This window comes from Pollicipes pollicipes, unplaced genomic scaffold, assembly GCF_011947565.3.
Source record: "Pollicipes pollicipes isolate AB1234 unplaced genomic scaffold, Ppol_2.1 Scaffold_4002;HRSCAF=4701_pilon_pilon_pilon, whole genome shotgun sequence".
Classification (NCBI taxonomy): domain Eukaryota; kingdom Metazoa; phylum Arthropoda; class Thecostraca; order Pollicipedomorpha; family Pollicipedidae; genus Pollicipes; species Pollicipes pollicipes.
The window spans coordinates 3,029,907-3,048,978 of NW_023596420.1; the positions used below are offsets into that span (position 1 = coordinate 3,029,907).

The 19,072-nt window shown below is 53.5% G+C and overlaps 2 protein-coding genes across 2 annotated transcripts; both read right to left on the reverse strand.

Moving 5' to 3' along the window:
* Window positions 1-605: 605 nt before the first annotated feature.
* On the reverse strand, window positions 606-3,902 carry LOC119093391 (uncharacterized). Its single transcript, XM_037216347.1, has 4 exons — window positions 3,788-3,902; window positions 2,690-2,814; window positions 726-795; window positions 606-688 (listed from the first exon to the last, which is right to left on the reverse strand). The coding sequence occupies exons 1-4, from the start codon at window positions 3,900-3,902 to the stop codon at window positions 606-608; spliced, it is 393 nt and encodes a 130-aa protein (XP_037072242.1).
* Window positions 3,903-4,654: 752 nt separating this feature from the next.
* Window positions 4,655-18,208, reverse strand: LOC119093392 (nephrin). Its single transcript, XM_037216348.1, has 6 exons — window positions 18,193-18,208; window positions 17,657-17,743; window positions 7,890-8,047; window positions 6,672-6,807; window positions 5,281-5,589; window positions 4,655-4,674 (listed from the first exon to the last, which is right to left on the reverse strand). Exons 1-6 carry the CDS (start codon window positions 18,206-18,208, stop codon window positions 4,655-4,657), a joined length of 726 nt encoding a protein of 241 aa, XP_037072243.1.
* Window positions 18,209-19,072: the final 864 nt, after the last annotated feature.

A 19,072-nucleotide genomic window follows, 5' to 3' on the forward strand; every position in this document is an offset into this window, starting at 1 on the left:
CTTCAGACCCTGACGACGTTGTAGCCTGCTCAGGGCAACAAACTTGACTAGACTGACTATGGCGATGACAAGCATACAAGGTTAAGCATATCGTGATAGTTCTCAAAATACGTAGGCCGGGAAAATGCTGTCCAATAACAGCTGTCCGAAATGACACTGCTGACATTCCAGACATACAGCCCAAAGCCACAGAGCAACAAAGAATTTCTTAACTTGACACCACTGCCCAAAGAAACCTTCAGACAGCCTCTGTTTTGCAGCCACGATATGACTGTGGCTGCTTGAATGCTTCGAGAGGATTCGTTTCCTGAGTGGCGTGGCCAGCTTTGTCGCGTCATCATTCCGGATGTGTTCGCACATAGACACATATAGACAACCAGCGGAGCCCTCATCCAGCCCATCGCCAAACAGCCAGGGTACACCAAACACCTGGACGAGCATATCACAACACGCATAGTCCAGTGGCTAGGATATTCACATCAGGCCGCATCGCGTTGTCTTAGCCAGAAAACGTCCTCGGCTGCATCACTGTGCGCTGCACCGCCGCGCACCTGATGCCCGTTGGCCAGCAATGCGGGCGGCCCGCGCCACTGTGCGCCGCACTGTCACACCACACTCTCGCGCTGGTCCGAAGGCTCGCCAGTCCGCACCACTGTGTCCCGCGCCCGGCCCGGCGTCCTGCCGTGGTCTATCGTGGCGTAGACCACGGCCGTCCCGGGGGTCACGCCCTCTGACCGACCTCGAGGTCTTGCCCGGCCGCGGCAGGCTGAGCTCCGCGTACGTGACGCTGTCCCCCTGCCGGCCCGCGCGCCATCGGTTTAAACACGGCGCCGAAGCGGCGTGAGGTTAGTTGTAGCGTGCGGTTGGTACAGGCTGGACATCTTGGTGCTCCGTATTTTTTTTGATTTTTGATGTGGGGGGGGGGGTGGGTTGCTGAGAAAGAGGCTGCAATTCTGGTCATGATTCTACGAATTATAGATTGCAAAACGGTATCAAATCACAAACGGTTTGGTGGATTGGGATTTTAATGGATTCCGGAACAGGCGTCGTGACACGCTGGCAGATTAGGGAATGTTCAGAAATACGGTCGAGTGACTCCATAACTCCAGCCTGGAGCCAATCTAACGATGTTAGCAGTCTGTGATCAAAATAGCTCCAGCGGTCTCTTCAGAACTAAACATTTTCCGAAATAAGAGGTCACAAGCCAAGTACGTGCGTAGTTTGGAAAGAAGACGCACCAGACGGCGGTGCAAGCCTGAAAGGTCGTCACAGGATGAAAAGTTAAACAAAAGGTCAATCCGTGTCCAGCGGCGCACCAGTCAGCACACAAATGGGACTCCACGAAATGCCGTAAATGGCCTAAAGACCGGCGCTTTTGCATTGGGGCGACACCGAACAATTACATCATGATATCATGCGTAAACGTGTTTGTGTGCAGCTTGCATTTCTGGCTTTTATTTTTGTACCCAGCGTGGGATAATAAGCTTCCTAAAACTTGCACGCGTTTGCATGCGTAAGATGGACGAGGTTCGGCGTTGCTAGCCTGTGTTGTGGTTTTCTGTGTGCACGGCATCCCACCCAAGCCTTTCATGTGGGGCCGAATCGTGTGCACGCCTTCACTGGCTACGGCACCCGAACAAGCACTGGTGGCGAATGGCCGCTGTGCAAATTTTGTCTCGCGTACGCGGCCCATGGTAAACTGTGCCTTTGCAACTTGTCTGCTACTGCAGTAAGGTGGTTGGTCTACACACTGTGAATGCAGTAGTAAGCTACCCCGATTACCCAGATTAAGCTAGCTGTGGTGCAGTTCTCAGCGCATTGTCGGATCACAGCACCTTGAGTGCGGTTCTTCGTCGGTACTGCACCTGGCGGGCCCGCGCTCGTCTGATTCTGAGCCGCCGCGGGCTAGACCGTCTGCGCTCGCCGGGTCTTGAACCACGGCGGCCTAGGCCGTCTGCGCTCGTCTGATTCTGAGCCGCCGCGGACTAGACCGTCTGCGCTCGTCTGGTCTTGAACCACGGCGGCCTAGGCCGTCTGCGCTCGTCTGATTCTGAGCCGCGCGGCCTAGGCCGCCTGTGCTCGTCTGATCCTGACCCGCGGCGGCCTAGGCCGTCTGCGCTCGTCTGATTTTGAGCCGCGGCGGTCTAGAGCCTGTGCTCGTCTGATCCTGAGCCGCGGCGGCCTAGGCTGTCTGCACTCGTCTGATCCTGAACTGCGGCGGTGTAGACCGCTCGCGCTCGTCTGATTCTGAGGCCGCGGCGGCCTAGGCCGTCTGCGCTCGTCTGATCCTGAGCCGCCGCGGCCTAGACCGTCTGCGCTCGTCTGATCCTGAGCCGCGGCGGTCTAGGCCGTCTGCGCTCGTCTGATTCTGAGCCGCGGCGGCCAACACCGCCTGTGGCTCGTCCGATCCTGAGCCGCGGCGGTCTAGGCCGTCTGCACTCATCTGATCCGGAACTGCGGCGGTGTAGACCGCCCGCGCTCGTCTGATTCTGAGCCGCGGCGGCCTAGGCCGTCTGCGCTCGTCTGATCCCGAGCCGCGGCGGCCCAGACCGTCTGCGCTCGTCTGATCCTGAGCCGCGGCGGTCTAGGCCGTCTGCACTCATCTGATCCTGAACTGCGGCGGTGTAGACCGCCCGCGCTCGTCTGATCCTGAACCGCGGTGGTCTGGGACTCCTCTGGCGCACCGTACCTGGTGTATGCAGCGTTTGCCTTCGCTCTGCGCCGAGCAGGAGCCCAGTGACAGCCGACTGCCCCGGGCGCTCACATGCACGTGGTTCAGCAATCGTGTTGATTCGACCACCTCGTGGTCCGGGCCTGGAGGCGAGTGTACAGTGTTACGGAAGATAAGGCTGGGGAGGAATGAAACATCTTAACGTGTCGCCCATGACAACGCAGGTATGGTTTATTTGAAAACGCATGTAATTCTTCAGTGGTCATTGCCCCCCAATCCTCCCCCACCGGCTGTCGCGAGAAACCGAAGCCACGGCTGGTCCGGTGTAAGCATGCTGTTTAATAGCAGCACTCATTCGTTATCCAGGGTGATGCATAGACTAACGCGTACCAGGCTCGTGCACTTAGATCAGACCGAATTAGGAGTACGCTGACACTATTGCCGGAATCTTCACATTCACATGCAACGTTCGTTTTGGACAAAGACGGCATCCAGTCTTCCCTCACCGCGTTCCACAACTTCATTTCCCTACAATGAGCTCTGTTACCAGCACAAGTTCACACCAACTCAGAGCGAATGCGTGGCCCACGCATTAAGACGCTGCCGCATCTTGCTTGCCCTAGCTCACGGGTGCTATGAATACAAATATTTTTCTTCCAAGGCTGAAAGCATTTGACCCAGACTAAACAATTTCATGCTTGCGGAAAACTGAGCGAGGTTTGCTTTGACAACAAGAGGTGAGTTGTTTTGTATAATGGAAAGTGACATGTCAGCATCACAGCAATTTGGTCCTTAATAACAATGTCGAATGCATCGTCAAAAGAACCAAGATAAAAAGCACATCATGCCCAGGCGAGCATCCTGGGTTTGTTTGCCTTACAAAATCTACACAAATAGGAAGAGTCCATTTAAATCACATTGCAAAATTGGTTATAAGTTGACTGAGTAAGGCAAACAAGAAGGATGAGTCTAAGAAGGATGAGTCTAAGAAGGATGAGTCTAAGGAAATTGCACTGCGAAACCCGCCGCAGTTTCCCCAAGGAGGAGCATATCTCACATCTATAGATCCCAGCCATCCCCTGCCGGCGCTTTCGCGGACGTCTCTGCTCCGCTCACCGTATTTGCTGGGAACGACGTCTGGGTTTGCCTCGTCGGCACCGCTCAGTTTGGCGGCCACGCGCAACCCGGCCTCGGCGAAATCGGCGTCGGCTCCCGCTCGGTCCTTGATCATCAGCGAGGAGTTGACCAGGTCGGCATGCTTCACCGGCCTCGGGACGCGACGGCTGCCGACAATCCCGGGCGAGAGATGAGACGGAGGGTGGGGGGGAGGGGGAGGGGGGAGCAGAGCTCCGGCCGGTGCTTTGGGCCCAGCCTTCGACTAATGTCTTGGAGAAGCTGTTTGGTAGGCGTGGGCGCAGGTATTCGATTATATTTAGACCTGCCACAATGCCGCATACAGCAGCGAGCGAACCGAAGCCATTGTGGGCGGGTTGGAAATAAATGCACCGTTGACATCTGATCAAAGACTTCGTTTGGAATCGTTCAGAAGTCAATGCCACATTTCCTCTAGCGTAGCAAACCAATGTTGTGGCGAAAATCCGGCAGCTTTAAGGCGGCGGCGGAGTCAGCAGCCTGTACCTGTGGTTCCTCATGCAAGCGACCACACCGATGGCGATGATGATGAGGGAGGCGACGACGCCGATCAGAACCCCCAGGATCGGCGTCACCGAGAGCTTCTCAGCGGGCGGGCGCGTCAGCTGGCGGACAAACAGACCGTGACACCATCGCCTACGTTAGAAGCTTATCACGGCGCCAGTAGTCGGCCGGCGTCTGACGGCGTGGGATCCATCTAGCGTCCTGGTGCAGGTCCCGTCGCTCCGGCCTACGGCACGCCGCTCCGGCCTACGACATGCCGCTCCGGCCTACGACACGCCGCTCCCGCCTACGGCACGCCACTCCCGCCTACGGCACGCCGCTCCCCGCCTACGGCACGCCGCTCCGGCCTACAAAACGCAGCTTCGGCCTACGATACACCGCTCTGGCCTACAGCACACTGTTCCGGCCTACAACACACCGCTCTGGCCTACAGCACACTGCTCTCGCGCACACCATGCCGCTCCGGCCTACAACACACCGCCCCGGTCTACAAACGCAGCTCCAGCCTACGATACACCGCTCCGGCCTGCGGCACGCCGCTCCGGCCTACAACACACCACTCCGGCCTACAACACACCGCTCTGGCCTACGACACACCGCTCCGGCCTACAACACACCGCTCCGGCCTACGGCACGCCGCTCTGGCCTACGACACGCCGCTCCGGCCTACGACACGCCGCTCCCGCCCACACCATGCCTCTCCGGCCCACAACACACCGCTCCGGCCTACAACACACCGCTCCTGCCTACGGCACAGCGCTCCGGCCTGCGGCCCATGGCACAGATGATGGACAGTAACATAAGACAACTTCCCCGCGAGGGGAAATTTTCTTATGTGAAAATGTCAGACACGCTGCCGTGAAATGCTAATAAAATGCACCGAGGATGTACGTCGTGTTCAAGCAATGAAACTGGCAATATTGTTGCAAGCAGTGAGAGAGTGCGAGACTGACCCGTGCTGCTGCTGATGCGCTTCTCGGCCGCCTTTAGCGTGAAGCCGTCCAGCGTGATGGCTCGGCTGCGTCCGCGGCTGTTGGCCGCGTACAGCTCGAGCCGCAGCTCCAGCCCCGGCGGCAGCTCCAGCACCGCGAAGTGGGGGAAGGGCCGGGTGAGGTTGCGCACCAGCCGCCGGCCAACCACGTCAAACAGCTCGGCCACGAAGTACTGTGGCAGACCGCCGTCGAAGCCGGTCGCACACTTCACCTCCAGCGAGTCGGACGTCTGGTTGATGACGGTGCAGTTCCACAGCGGCTCCGGAGGACCTGGCCAGCAGGTCGGCGGTGGTGCTTAGAGCCGCCGCCGGCTGTCTCAATCCCACACGGCTTCGGACAACACGGAGCTATTCCGAGCCGCGCCATGAAAGCTGAGAGCTCACCGGACGCATTTCTGCGATAAATCTCCTGGTGTTAACCGCTCTTCGTCGATCGACACGCCAGCAGACAAATGGGGTGACAAACTGCCCGACCGAATCTCATCAGGCCCCGGGAACGGCTCTCCATCACCAGCGGCACGTGAGGTGCATGTGATAGGCAGCCGTGGCCGGCACAGTCACACATGGCATGGAAGACAGTGTTGAAACGATGCCCGCACAAAACCGAGTGAGATCGAGCCGAGGCACGCGGCAAGGCCGCAAAACTAGTGACGACCGTGTGGCATGTTTCAGTATACTGACTGGATTTGTTCATGAAAGGAAGCTTTTAGCCAGAAGTTTATTTAAAAGATTTGCGAGGTATTTGTTTGAAAATTTTGAGACAAGAATTCAACACAAGTTTTGAAAGGCATTTGCCAAAAGTCATGCAATACTTAAAGCATTCCAAGGTGTTTCAAAAGAAGAAGATGGATATTGTTTATGTGTTTCAAAAGACTTAAGTAAATTTAAAAATTAATCGAAAACATTTACGGCACTTAAATACTGAAATACATATCTAACAAATATATTCTGGAAATATTAGTTCACAATATTTTTATTACTGCCCTAGAGAGGCCTGGGAGCAGTGTGCTCGCTTCATCTCACCGATCCGACCCTCTTATCCGCTTATCTTTGCTTCATGCTACATCCACGCAACATGCTGCTTGCCCGGGCAGGCTGCTTGTCCGGGGCAAGCTGCATGCACCAGCCACGAGTGGGCCCAGAGGCCCCCTAAAGAGCGAACCCGACCGGACGTTCACCGCATGCCCACGTAGGGGTCCCTGCATGGGCTAAGGCTCGGCGGCGTTTCCCAAGGCGCATGCAGCTCAACCCCACCGTTATCCATTCTCCTTAATCCCAAATCCCTGAAATTATCATTGATGGTCGAAAGGGCTGTCATCCAGACATCCAATGAGGCAACCAATCTCCCCTCACCTGCGGGCACAATGTTGAAGACGCAGGGCTTGACCATGCGACCGATGTCGTTTTCCGCCGTACAGAGCAGCGTGCCGTAGTCCAGCTCCGTCTTGGGCGTGTAGGAGGCGCGGCTCTCCACGCCTCGCGATGCAATCTGGTGAACGAGAGCGGTCTGGTCTCTGCTGCGCAGTCACACCGGGGCTGCCGGCTAGACGCGTGTCTCTGGCCTAATGCACCGTGTCTTTTCACTCTGTTGTTTGGCGGAACGGGGCTTAGTCACTTAGAGTGGGATACAGCTGAGTCAACACGGCGCGTAGTTGGAAACGGCTGCACCTGCCAGGTCAAATGGAGGTCGATGTCAAATGATGGTGCCGTAACGGCCGCTCGGTCACCTATTTCGTTCCATTATTACACCCTGTTTTTTTGTTCTGTCGCGTCCATAATGTCACGCGGTCACCACTTCAAAGAAAACACATAAATGGGGTCTTTTTAAGATATCGAAGCGCTTGAAAATTCCTCGACCACGACTGCATTTGTTATGGAGTTGACAAGCTTCTGTTTGCTGCCTGTATGCTCTCACGCTGAAGAGGCCCTAGGGCTTTAAAACTCGGTTGCATACAATAACGTTAGACTCACCACGGCTAGTATAGGATTAGTATAGTATAGTATAGTATAGTATACTTAGTATATAGTATATAGTATATAGTAAGTATAGTATAGTATAGATAGTATAGTATAGTATAGGATTCATACCAGGAGTGCTCCGATATTATTAAGCGCGGAGCGTGACCACATGTTGCATGCACTTTTCAACAACTGGTCACAGTCCAAAAGGCTCCATGTTTGCCTGTTACAAATCTACTGCCTATTAATCATGCCTGCTCGCCCGCCTCTGCAAGAATTGTGAATGTCGTTTGGACAGGGAATGGGCCGGCCAAAGTGCATGCAGAATGGGGCGCGGCCTATGCAGCACAGTAAACGCCACGCCCAAGACGACACAACGCCATTTACACATTGATGTTCCCACGAGTGGCACGGCTAATACGACAATTCTGCCACGGTCAGCACGTCCCGGCTACGGACTGACCTGTGAGAATGGCAGGTCAAGCGTCTCTGCTGAACTGTTGAACTGCCACCTGAAGATGACATCCGCCAGACTGACCTGTGAGAATGGCAGGTCGAGCGTCCCTGCTGAACTGTTGAACTGCCACCTGAACGAAACGTATGCCAGACAACCTGTGAGAATGGCAGGTCGAGCGTCTCTGCCGAGCTGTTGAACTGCCACCTAAAGGTGACATCCGCTGGGCTGGCCTCCACCTGACACGTGACGCGCGCCGCCTCGTTCCGGGCCGTGCCGTACCGGCTCTTCTGGCCCGACACACACACGGGCGCGTCTGCGGCCAGAGCGTGCCGGTCAGTAACCGCGGCGGGGAGGAGGAGGGGGGGGGGGGGGGGGGGGGGAGGGGGGGGGGAGGGGACGTACCCGGCTCTTCTGGCCCGACACACACACACGGGCGCGTCTGCGGACAGAGCGCGCCGGTCAGTAACAGCGGCGGGGGGGGGGGGGGGGGACGTGCCGGCTCTTCTGGCCCGACACAACACACAGGCGCGTCTGCGGCCAGAGCACACTGGTCAGCAACCGCGGCGGAGGAGGAGGAGGGGGGGGGGGGGGGGGGGGGGGAGGGGACGTGCCGGCTCCTCTGGTCGACACACACGGGCGCGTCTGCGTCCTCAGCATCAACACGAGCGGCACGAGTTCCGTCAACATAAGTCGTCGGTCTCGTTACACCTCAGTTCCTGCTGTAAACGGCGAGTATTTGCATGCAGCAATTGAATGATTACTTGATATCTTCTTTCGATCAGCACTCCTGGTAAGTTGCGTACCAACTATTTTCAACATAGAAGTTTGAAGCCGAACATACCTGCAAAAGTGTGTTGTTATGCGTCTAACAGTTAGCAGAAGTCACGATTGACATATTTCTGTTGCATTTATTTACAACATGATTATTATCAACAAGCCGTGACCTTTGACATGGCTAGTGGCGTCATCAGTGACCGACAGGTCAGCAGACCAAAGTGTGGTGGAGTCAAGCGATCCATTAGTCCCCGCCGTTTAAACCAGCCTGGTCAGCAACGTTGCCTCTCCCTCTTAACCACAATCCAGCACCTGAAAATGGCAAATACCCCAAGCAAATGCCAGGTTAAGGCCTACTACAGTTGAAGACTGCGAAGATCTTGCCGCCTCTGCATATACATCATTATCATCGCTTTGTTCAGATGACGTAATGTATAATACGAGAAAGCCTCACCTTGGTAAATCGCCGGGTTTAACTTGAAAGTACCTTTGCAATGCCATCTCAATAAAAACACAGCCCATCGCAGGATTATCATTCGATCCTTTTCCTATGCTTTGTTCGCCACTGGCGGGACGAAAATGCACAACATTTCAGCGATCTTTAACAAATCGTTCGCTGTCAGCTGGGGTCATCCGTTACAACAGCGTTCCTATTCTCCAACATTTCTTTACAGCACCGGTCGATTGCGTGCTTCATTCAACGAAGTTCGTTCAATCAAACGTGGAAGCAGCGGATCGGAATCCTTTTCATCAGAGTCCCACTCTTCCCCCACACCAAATCAGGCGGAACTGAACAATCAACTTCAGTGCGTTCTGAAATCCACTAAAAAGCCGGCACTAGTCCAAGCTGCCTGCCGTCAAGAACCCTCCCCCAGACAGCCGTCCCGGCGCTCGCCACGCTGCTCGGGCGAACCCGTCCCTCCCTACCACCCCTGAAGCGGCCAGGGAGTTCTCAGACCCCCGCCCTTCCTCGTCTCACCGGCTGACCCGCCGCCGCCGCTGCGGTGCTGATCGACCCACGGGCGAGCCGGGTGGCCCTATTTCAACCTGGCCGTGCGACCACGCAGCGGCCGGCGGCGCATGCTAACTCAATCAGGTCCGCCATCGAGTGGACGAGGGCCGCTTTCCCGGCCGCGTCAGGTCACGCCCCGCGACACCGAAAAACAGCTGAGATGGAGCGGTCGACATTACGACACGGCTGCCAACGTGCGTGCCGATGGGTCCGACACGTCCCACCAGCGGACGCTTCTCAGCGGCCGTGCGCTGCCCTGAGCCCGGTCTTCAGCGGGCGTGCAAGCCTAAGGCCGTGCCTTGGCGATCATCGCAGACTGTTACCAGTGCCAGCACGCTGAGGTGATCCCATCCAACAGTTCTCGACGCTGTCGCAGAAGCCACAATCAATGCGTACATTTGTGTTCGAGTCGGAGCTGGCAATGTCCCACCTCAAGCGTTGAGCTTTGTCGTAGTTTTTTACCCGTGACCTGGGCACGTTATTTAACGCGCCCGGGTAGCCGCTTGAATGATCTTCGCTCGGGTGGTGGGAGGGGAGGGGGGAGGGGGTCAAGTTGACCCAGCTCAGATCTCAAAAACTAACAGCTAAAAATACAAAATTCACAGAGTATATAGGTCGGTACTTGAACTCACTTGCCTCAGATGCTGAGGTCCCTAGGTTATTAGCTAATAGTCAGGTAAGGTCAAACGAGGTCACACTCCAGATCGGTGTCCCGAAGTGCCCTCAGACCTTCTCATGCATGGTCCTTTAACTTAACATTCTCCTCTTATGAGGAAAAGATCAGCGGTGTTAATTCGATCAGTGATCGGTGTTCGAACTCACTTGCCTCAGATGCTGAGGTCCCTAGATTATTACATACTGGTCAAGGAAGGTCAAACGAGGTCACACTGCAGATCGGTGTCCTAAGTGCCCCCAGAACTCCTCATACATTCTCCTTTAACCTACATACTTCTTATAAGCAAAAGATCATTTGTGTTAATTTCAGGTCAGTTAACTTATTTGACGTACAGAAGGGCACGGCGATCAAAACACCTACGGAATTGCTTACATTTTTATGGTCGTAAAGGATTACGCTTGGCGATATGTTGTTAAATACATGGTTGATCGGGGTCATTTCAGGTAAGTGATCTTCTCCGACCTCCATGAAGAGTCAAAATAAGATGTCTGTTGGCATCCCTGTGATCAAGATATTCGGGATAAGCGTCATAAGCTTACCCATAAAGCAGGTTCTCCAGTAAAAAAGCAGTGAGGTTTGAACTTCGGTCTGACCTTTACACATGACCCCAGGGTGTTGGGAAAGCTCGTAATCCTAAAGTCAGCTGTCTAATTGTCTACGCAACCACCTCAAAGATGCATGGATTCGTCTAACGTTTCGTTGTCACGTCGGATTGATGATTCCCTAGGAATTGCCACCGACGACAGCCATGAACTGACATTGACCTGTCATAGGTGACCAAACTTATGATGTGCAAACTCATTTGTGCACCAGGCATGGGATATTCCACTGCCTACATGTTAAAAAGTTTAGCGTGCAGTTCGAAAGTCATCTTAGAAAAAACAGCTTATGGGGAGGGTCGAGTGACCTCCACCCGAACGCGTATTAAACCCTTATCGGAGAGGGTCACGTGGCCTCCACCTGAGCGCGTGTTAACCCCTTATCGGAGAAGATCACGTGGCCTCCACCCGAGCGCGTGTTAACCCCTTATCGGAGAGGGTCACGTGGCCTCCACCCGAGCGCGTGTTAACCCCTCATCGGAGAGGGTCACGTGGCCTCCACCCGAGCGCGTGTTAACCCCTTATCGGAGAGGGTCACGCGGCCTCCACCCGAGCGCGTGTTAACCCCTTATCGGAGAGGGTCACGTGGCCTCCACCCGAGCGCGTGTTAACCCCTTATCGGAGAGGGTCACGTGGCCTCCACCCGAGCGCGAGTTAACCCTTGTCGGAGAGGGTCACGTGGCCTCCACCCGAGCGCGTGTTAACCCCTTATCGGAGAGGGTCACGTGGCCTCCACCCGAGCGCGTGTAACCCCTTATCGGAGAGGGTCACGTGGCCTCCACCCGAGCGTGTGTTAAGCCCTTGCTGCTCGTATTTGGTCAGCAAACGCTGAGCTGGCGACCAAGAGGTGAGCCCACCTTGAACGAGCGAGCGGGGGTGAGCGAACAGCAGCATTGTCAGGCACTATCACTAAACAGCCTTATACAATGTCAGAGTCAACAATAAAACTATTACACACATCATAAGTGCACAGCACATTTTGAGCAAACAACCGAACAAGACGTTGACTTAAAAACGACGGGCGTAAATTAGTTCACCGAGCAACATTTCAACAACAACCAAAACGGTCAAACTGACACACAACTGGCTACAAAGCCCTTGCATTTTGGTCGGTTTGAATAAATGCACCAACAGGTGTTTTGTCAAAAACCTTAGAGGTAAGGAGATCAAAGGGAGGTTTGCAGGTGCCAATGTGCTTGATAATGCTAACTGAACGCTGGTAATACACATGGTTGATCCAGCAACGCATCAAAGGAAGTGTAATTGGATATGCCATCAACGTACAGCGAAACTGGGTCATAGTCTTCACTTCATGAAGTCCTGCTCTTGGCAACTTTTGTTCAAAGTTACTATATTTGAAAAGTTTTTTGTTGCTTTTTGCGATGTGATGGTTTTGCTGCTGACAGGGTTCTTGTGTTCGGTTGTAACGACGTTTGCAAATACGGATATTGATAACTTTTTTTTCCCAATTTGCAATAAGCTTCCCAGCCTGAAACTCCGCGACATGTGAATGATTAATTATGTGCCCCGAGCCATCATTAGTTAGAAGCTCTTATACCTAGTCAACGGCCTTCAATATACCAAGAGGCACTGGCGAAGCGACTTTGTAATGCTGCACAACGATGATATTGACTCTACTCAATATTTCTTACTGTGGCCGCTGACATACCAGACATATGGTCATATTCAAAGGCATAGTCAACGACAGTCAGAGTGACATAGTCACTCTTGGTGATGAGCACAGCTCAAAATATTGGAAACTGTCAATATAACCGTGATTTAGCACTATATACGATGTTGTTTAAACAGGTGTCTTCCGGTATATTGAAGACCGTTCACACGCGCCCGGGTGGCCGGTTCAATGCTACTCGCTCGGGTGGGGGGTTAATTTGATCCCTCGAAACAAACAACTGGGGTCTATATATACCATATTCACAGAATAAGTTGCTCTGCATATGAACTCACTTTTGTAAAAAAAAAATGAGATGCATAGATTATTACCTTTGAGTCAAACAATGTCGAATAAGGTCAAACTCAATGTTGGTCTTCAAGGTGCTCCCATACCTCCTCATACAACTGCTTTAAACCTCTTGCTGAGCCCTAGATAACTGGTTAAAGCAAAAGTCGGTGGTGCTTATTTAGATTGGCGACCTTGTTTGCGCTTAGAAGGTCATGTTGACGAAAAACCTACCAGATTGTTTTCACTTTTCTACGTTAGACGGTACGTTCTCAAAAGCGAAAGGTTGATCTGGGTTTTTTTAGGTCAGTGACCTACTCCGAACTTCAAGCAGGTCAATGAAGATGTCTGTTGCGGTCCCTATTATCAAAAACTTATAAACGAGCATCAGAAACTACTCCACAAAGCAAGCTTTCCAGTAAACAATAGGTTAGTTTTGACCTCGGCATAATCTTCATCCTGACTCCAGATCAGTTAAATGTGCGGTAATTCTAAATTCAAATATTTCTTTTTGGCATAAGAAATCATCTCAGATATCTAACATTCCGTTGTCGCACTACATTGAGCCACTGCTAAAATTGCCTCCGCTGACAGCCACTGTCTGACAGTTAGCCTGCCATGTCACTGGACCTTACAAGGAATATCCAATTTTGAAGACAAAATATCTGCCACTAAATTGCCTACAGTTAGGCATAGTTTGGCGCAGGCCGTATGGCGCCGTTCGGAAGTTATTCTGCAAAAACCTTCAGGTAGCAAATTGCTCCTCCTCGCCGCGTGTAGACTTAACGTAAGCGCTTTTAACTCATGATGACGAAAAACCTTGAGCTGATGGCCTTCCTTTCTTATCTCAAGGTCCATGAGCTGATTAAGTGATGGTTTTAGCCTACATTACTTACTGAACTCTAAATCCGACTCAAGCATTTTTGTTGGGGGTCAATTCCAACTAATGCGACTGACGTCCAGTGATTCCGAACTTACGGTGATTCTGGACACAACTGCGACTCGAGCCGGAGTCGACCGCAGACCTGCACTCGGCAACCTTGGTGATTCCGGCCGGCACCAAAACTCAGTCGACTCGAGCCGGAGTCGACCGCACGCCTGCACTCAGTAACCTTAATGATTCCAGCCGTCACCAAACTCAGTCGATAAGGCGCCATCGTCGAAAACCTGACCACTGTGCGCCAGACGCGCGTGTTTCGCGTTAACGACACTGTGCTTCATCAACCGTTCCAGGATGGTCAGAGTTGACAACTAACTAAGGGAAGGTAAATCTTTCAAGATGCTCCCAGCCCGGTTGTCTTATCTATCCATATATTGCGTCATAGGTTATGAAATGCGTGTTGCTTCCACAACGCTAATATAAAGGACGGGCTTTACAATGTTGGACGCGTCCAAAAATGAATCGCTCCCCTGTAGCAACAACAGCAAAGGCGTGCGGGCTAAGTACAAGAGACCGAGCTCAGTCAAGTTTTCTACGCTGATAAGTTGACAACGGCTTGTAGAGAGTCAAGCTGAGATGGGGAGCGGCCATGGCACGGCATTAAAGCGCCGCGTTAAAGCTACCGACTCAAGTCGTCGCTGAAAGTGGCATTGGTATCTTGGAGTGTTGGGATTACTCCCTTCGTAAGAAACTATTTTAGCAAGAACTGCACAATTACTGCAGAAAATCCGATCAACTTTGTTTCTGACAAATTACAAATTAGTGACGGCAGAAGCATGTAGATCGCAAAGATAGTCAATTACACTGAAACATCTGAATATCATGTACAATGGTAATGGATGCGAGTGAACGGCATGACCGAGGCGCCACTAAACCTGAACATCAAATCCAGGCTTAGCATGGTCCCTGACCTGAGCAATGACAGGAGATAATTTGAAAACAATGACGATATTGGCACTTTGGTAAAATGCGCACCACTCATCATAAGTGACACTTTATGCTGGTCTATCGAACGATTTGCCTTCTTTTCGGCATGGGCTACAGTGACCTAAGGTCATTCATCCAGACGCGATTCGTTTTCTGCAACATGGCGTAACACATACGTGTGATTTATGACTCAGAGCACTCAAAATGATCTGCCGCTCACAAATAACAAGTGCTCACAGATTCATCACAATGTTACAGTTTGACGTGACCTGCAGCGTCATCGGAGACCTTGAGGTCAGCTAAACGGTCTTATGAGTCGTGAGGGCCGAAGGCTGTTGATTTTATTTAAAACCGTCATGGTCGGTCTGCCAGGTGGACATATAGGATACAGGCAAGAAAAGCATCACCGTATAATTTTGGGAGGAGCAAGACTACGAGCTAACACCCCAGTGACTGTTCGTGCTTTGGTGTTCACCTGGGTACCCCGTAAGTGGAATCTCCGAGGCGCACATTACAACCGCGGTTATATATTTTTGCAACTGGTTTCTTTATCGAACGGTATCGTAAAATCTGACTGAGGAGCCATTAAATGATCCATAACATATTTGCCAGTCAATACCGGCCTGAGAACACCTGGCCACAAGTTTCTATAGCAACTTTTCTCACAAAAGGTACGCTATATATGTAAAAGGTATGTGGCATGTAGTTAAGATATCTTTCCAACTTGTCTGCGATCGCTACAGTTAACAAAAGCCAGTTCAAGTTGGCGTAAACGTCTAGTGCTACGTGAAGCCTTGCAACATATACATGGGTTTGAGTTTGAGTGAAGTTTGAGGAACGTACGTACGCTTGAATTTCCGCAATAACGGAAATTAAAAGTTATTTGAATTTAAAGCCATAGGTTTAATGAACCTCAGAAACCAAAAATTCCATCAGAACAACACCCATCTTCAAATACATAAAGGGTTAACATTAACACTTATATAATGTATAATAAATCGCAGGGACAACACACAATCAACAAGCGTTCAGGTGCTATGCTGCCATCATCAAATTCACCAGCGCGGTACAATTCATGTGCGGAAGGTAGCCGTGAGGAGGTGGTCGGGTTTTCACCCGCTGGGGCGTCCTCAGGATGCGGTGAGGAGGTGGTCGGGGTTTTCAACCCGCTGGGGCGTCCTCAGGATGCGGTGAGGAGGTGTTCGTTTTTTAGCTCTCTGGGGCGTCCTCAGGATGCGGTGAGGAGGTGTTCGGTTGTTCGGCCGCTGGTCCGTCCTTAGAGTTACCGTGAGGAGATGGTCGGTTTTGGTTCGGCCGCTGGGCTGTCCTCAGGATGCGGTGAGGAGGTGTTAGGCTTGTTCGGCCGCTGGTCCGTCCTCAGAATACGGTGAGGGGGATGGTCGGTTTGTTCAGCCGCTGGGCCGTCCTCAGGATGCGGTGAGGAAGTGTTTAGTTTGTTCGGCCGCTGGTCCGTCCTCAGGATGCGGTGAGGGGTGTTCGGTTGTTCGGCCCTGGCCGTCCTCAGGATGCGGTGAGGAAGTGCTCGGTTTGTTCGGCCGCTCGGCCGTCTCAGGATGCGGTGGGAAGTGTCGGTTGTTTGGCCGCTCGGCCGTCCTCAGGATGAGGTGAGGAAGTGTCGGTTTGTTGGCCGCTCGGCCGTCTCAGGATGCGGTGAGGAGTGTCGGTTTGTTCGGCCGCTCGGCCGTCCTCAGGATGCGGTGAGGAAGTGGTCGGTTTGTTTGGCCGCTCGGCCGTCTCAGGATGCGGTGAGGAAGTGGTCGGTTTTTGGCCGTTCGGCCGTCTCAGGATGCGGGAGGAAGTCGGAATGTTCAGCCGCTCGGCCGTCCTCAGGATGCGGTGAGGAAAGGTCGGTTGTTCGGCCGCTCGGCCGTCCTCAGGATGGCGATCGATCAGCGGACCATTAGTCGGAGAGACATTGACCCCGTCACCGAAGCGCAGGCCGACGGGGCAGCGCCGCGCTTGTCAAGCTGCCAACACCACCGGGACAAGCTCCCCCCCCCCCCCTCCCCCTGCCGTCAATGCGTCGATACAATATAAACGAACGCTCCGGTCCACAGCTGGTATAACGTGGAGGAGCGGGCTGACAGACCGTCTGCGACCAGCGGAGACAGGGTCCTGCAGACCGCCGGTACAACGCGGAGGAGCAGGCTGACAAACCGCCTGTGACCAGCGGAGACAGGAGCCTGCAAGCCTCCCGTACAACGCGGAGGAGCGGGCTGACAAACCGCCTGTGACTAGCGGAGACAGGATCCTGCAAGCCGCCGGTTCAACGCGGAGGAACGGACTGACAAACCGCCTGTGACCAGTGGAGAGGGGGGTACTTGCGGGACGCTGATACAACGCTGAGGAGGGGCTGACAGATCACCTGAGACCAGCGGAAACCCGCGGGCCACCGGTAAAGCACAGAGGAGGGGGCTGACAGACCGCCTGCGCCCAGCGGAGACAGGGTCCCGCGGGCCGCCGGTACAGCACGGAGGAGGGGGCTGACAGACCGCCTGCGCTCAGCGGAGACAAGGTCCCGTGAGCCGCCGGTACAGCAGAGACGACCGCGCCAACAGAGTGCTGATACAACAGAGGCAAGCCTTCTGGGGCTGACTCGTACAACTGAGGTTACATTCTGACCGCCTTTTTATGAAAAGGAGGCGAACGTTCCAGTCAAACCCTAGCGACTCCCATCCTGGTTCACTTTTGTCACAACTGAGGCTAGGGCCTTGATGTCTGTTTGTAGAACAGAAACAAGCTTCACCGTACACTGCTGTTACAACAATATCAAACGCCCTGGGGCAGGCCGTCGTACAACATAAATGACTTCTGGTCGACGGGTGATCGTCGGAAGTTTGCGTTGTTTCCACATCGGGCCGGCACAGCGTCGGTAACTTGCTACATATCAGCGCGAGCGGACGAACCCCCGAGAGCCGTCGCCGCGTCACAGTCAGGCCCGCGTCCGGCGTCGCCCGTGACGTCGGATCGCCCCCCCCCCCCCCTCCCCCCGCCACCGCGACCGCCGCCCACTCACACTTGACGCTGAGGTGGACGGGCCGGCCAGCAGCCTCGCCCTCCGGGTTGGCCGCCCGGCACCGGTACGCGCCCGGCCGAGCGGCGGCTCAGGTTGCGGATCACCAAGCTGCGCTCGTTGATGCTGACCATGTCACTGACGCCGGCGCGCGGGCTCGGGCCGCACCGGCCTCTCCTGCCGACACAGACGAAAACGGGGTTCACATGTGTACCGCCACATGTCGGCGCGCGGGGAACAATTACAACGTTTTTATTTAACAGCCAGCCATCGACACGTAAAACTGCGCCAGCAAATAACCCAAAGGTCGCGACCAGCGCTACCCCTGAAGGAACCTGGCGTGGGTGCGAGTTTTTCATGGTAACTTGAGACACAACACTTAAATTGGTCTTTCCATATCTTTCTCTAAAGAGAGTATGTCCTACCAATGGCTGTTACACTTTTCTTCAGATCATCCCCGTGCCATCTGGTGATGAATGCTCGGATGATCCTGCTTCACCTGTCCCACCGGCCTATCGCACCAAGCCACGCCGTCGCACCCACGCTGAGAGCCATCGCTAACAAAAGCACATCTCGCTGGACGGGGGCGGCCGCATCAGCCTCCACCAACTTCCCACTCCCGCCTCGCCTCGAGCGAGCGTTCCGCTCGACGGGGCTGAGTAAGGTACTGCCCACGAGCTCAGACCCCAAGCGGACCCCACCCCTGCCTCTGACTAATCACGTGAGCGGAACAACAGCTGGATACGACGCGCTTACCGCGCTACATTCTCTGTGAAAGGGAGAGAAGTAGTTGAAAGATGACCAGTGACTGGTGGCATTTGAGTGCTACAGACAGGTTTTTAGTTATCCATTAAGGGCATGTTAAGAGTATGCCAAGCTAGAGCAGGGTTTCATAAGACTGACTGGCTGATCACATGTTTTCAGAGAGGACAAAGACTTCTCGCTTTTTAGGGTGTTTGAGGTGTATCATAAAACAACGTGTACTAGAATGTTTTCAGAGTATTTCCGCCCTCACTGAGAGAGCAAAAGCATAACTCTAGATGACATGCCTCTCTCCCAATAGAAGACAAGTTACTTTCATGAATGGAAGTAGCTTGGAGTCAATTTACCATCGCCCTGATTCGCAGTTTTTCATTAAACGGACTGATAGGGGGAGGGGGAGGGGTGATGCGCCCCATCCCCACCTGTTGTTTTCAAACTTAGAAAGATGTAGCCTCGGAAAAGTTAGTGGATTGGTCTCAACGGAATTGCGTGATTAATCATGCACGTCCTTTTGCTGTGTCATTAATTAACACAACTAGTCCAGGTCAAGCGTTTTTTCGTAGGATCGAACCGTTTCCGGTTCACGTGCCAATATTTATGAAACCATGCCACGTCGTAGTGTGACACTTGCGCACGTGTTCCACGTTTAGTTTTTAG

Coding starts and splice junctions, on each gene's coding strand:
- LOC119093392 (XM_037216348.1), bottom strand. Junction 6,808..7,889: donor TCGACCTGCCATTCTCACAG/GTTGTCTGGCAT, acceptor CTCGTTCACCAG/ATTGCATCGCGAGGCGTGGA. Junction 5,590..6,671: donor CTTCAACATTGTGCCCGCAG/GTGAGGGGAGAT, acceptor CCTGCTGGCCAG/GTCCTCCGGAGCCGCTGTGG.
- LOC119093391 (XM_037216347.1), bottom strand. CDS start 3,902: ATGATCAAGGACCGAGCGGGAGCCGACGCCGATTTCGCCGAGGCCGGG. Junction 2,815..3,787: donor CGTCGTTCCCAGCAAATACG/GTGAGCGGAGCA, acceptor ACTCGCCTCCAG/GCCCGGACCACGAGGTGGTC. Junction 796..2,689: donor GCAAACGCTGCATACACCAG/GTACGGTGCGCC, acceptor GCGGGCCGGCAG/GGGGACAGCGTCACGTACGC.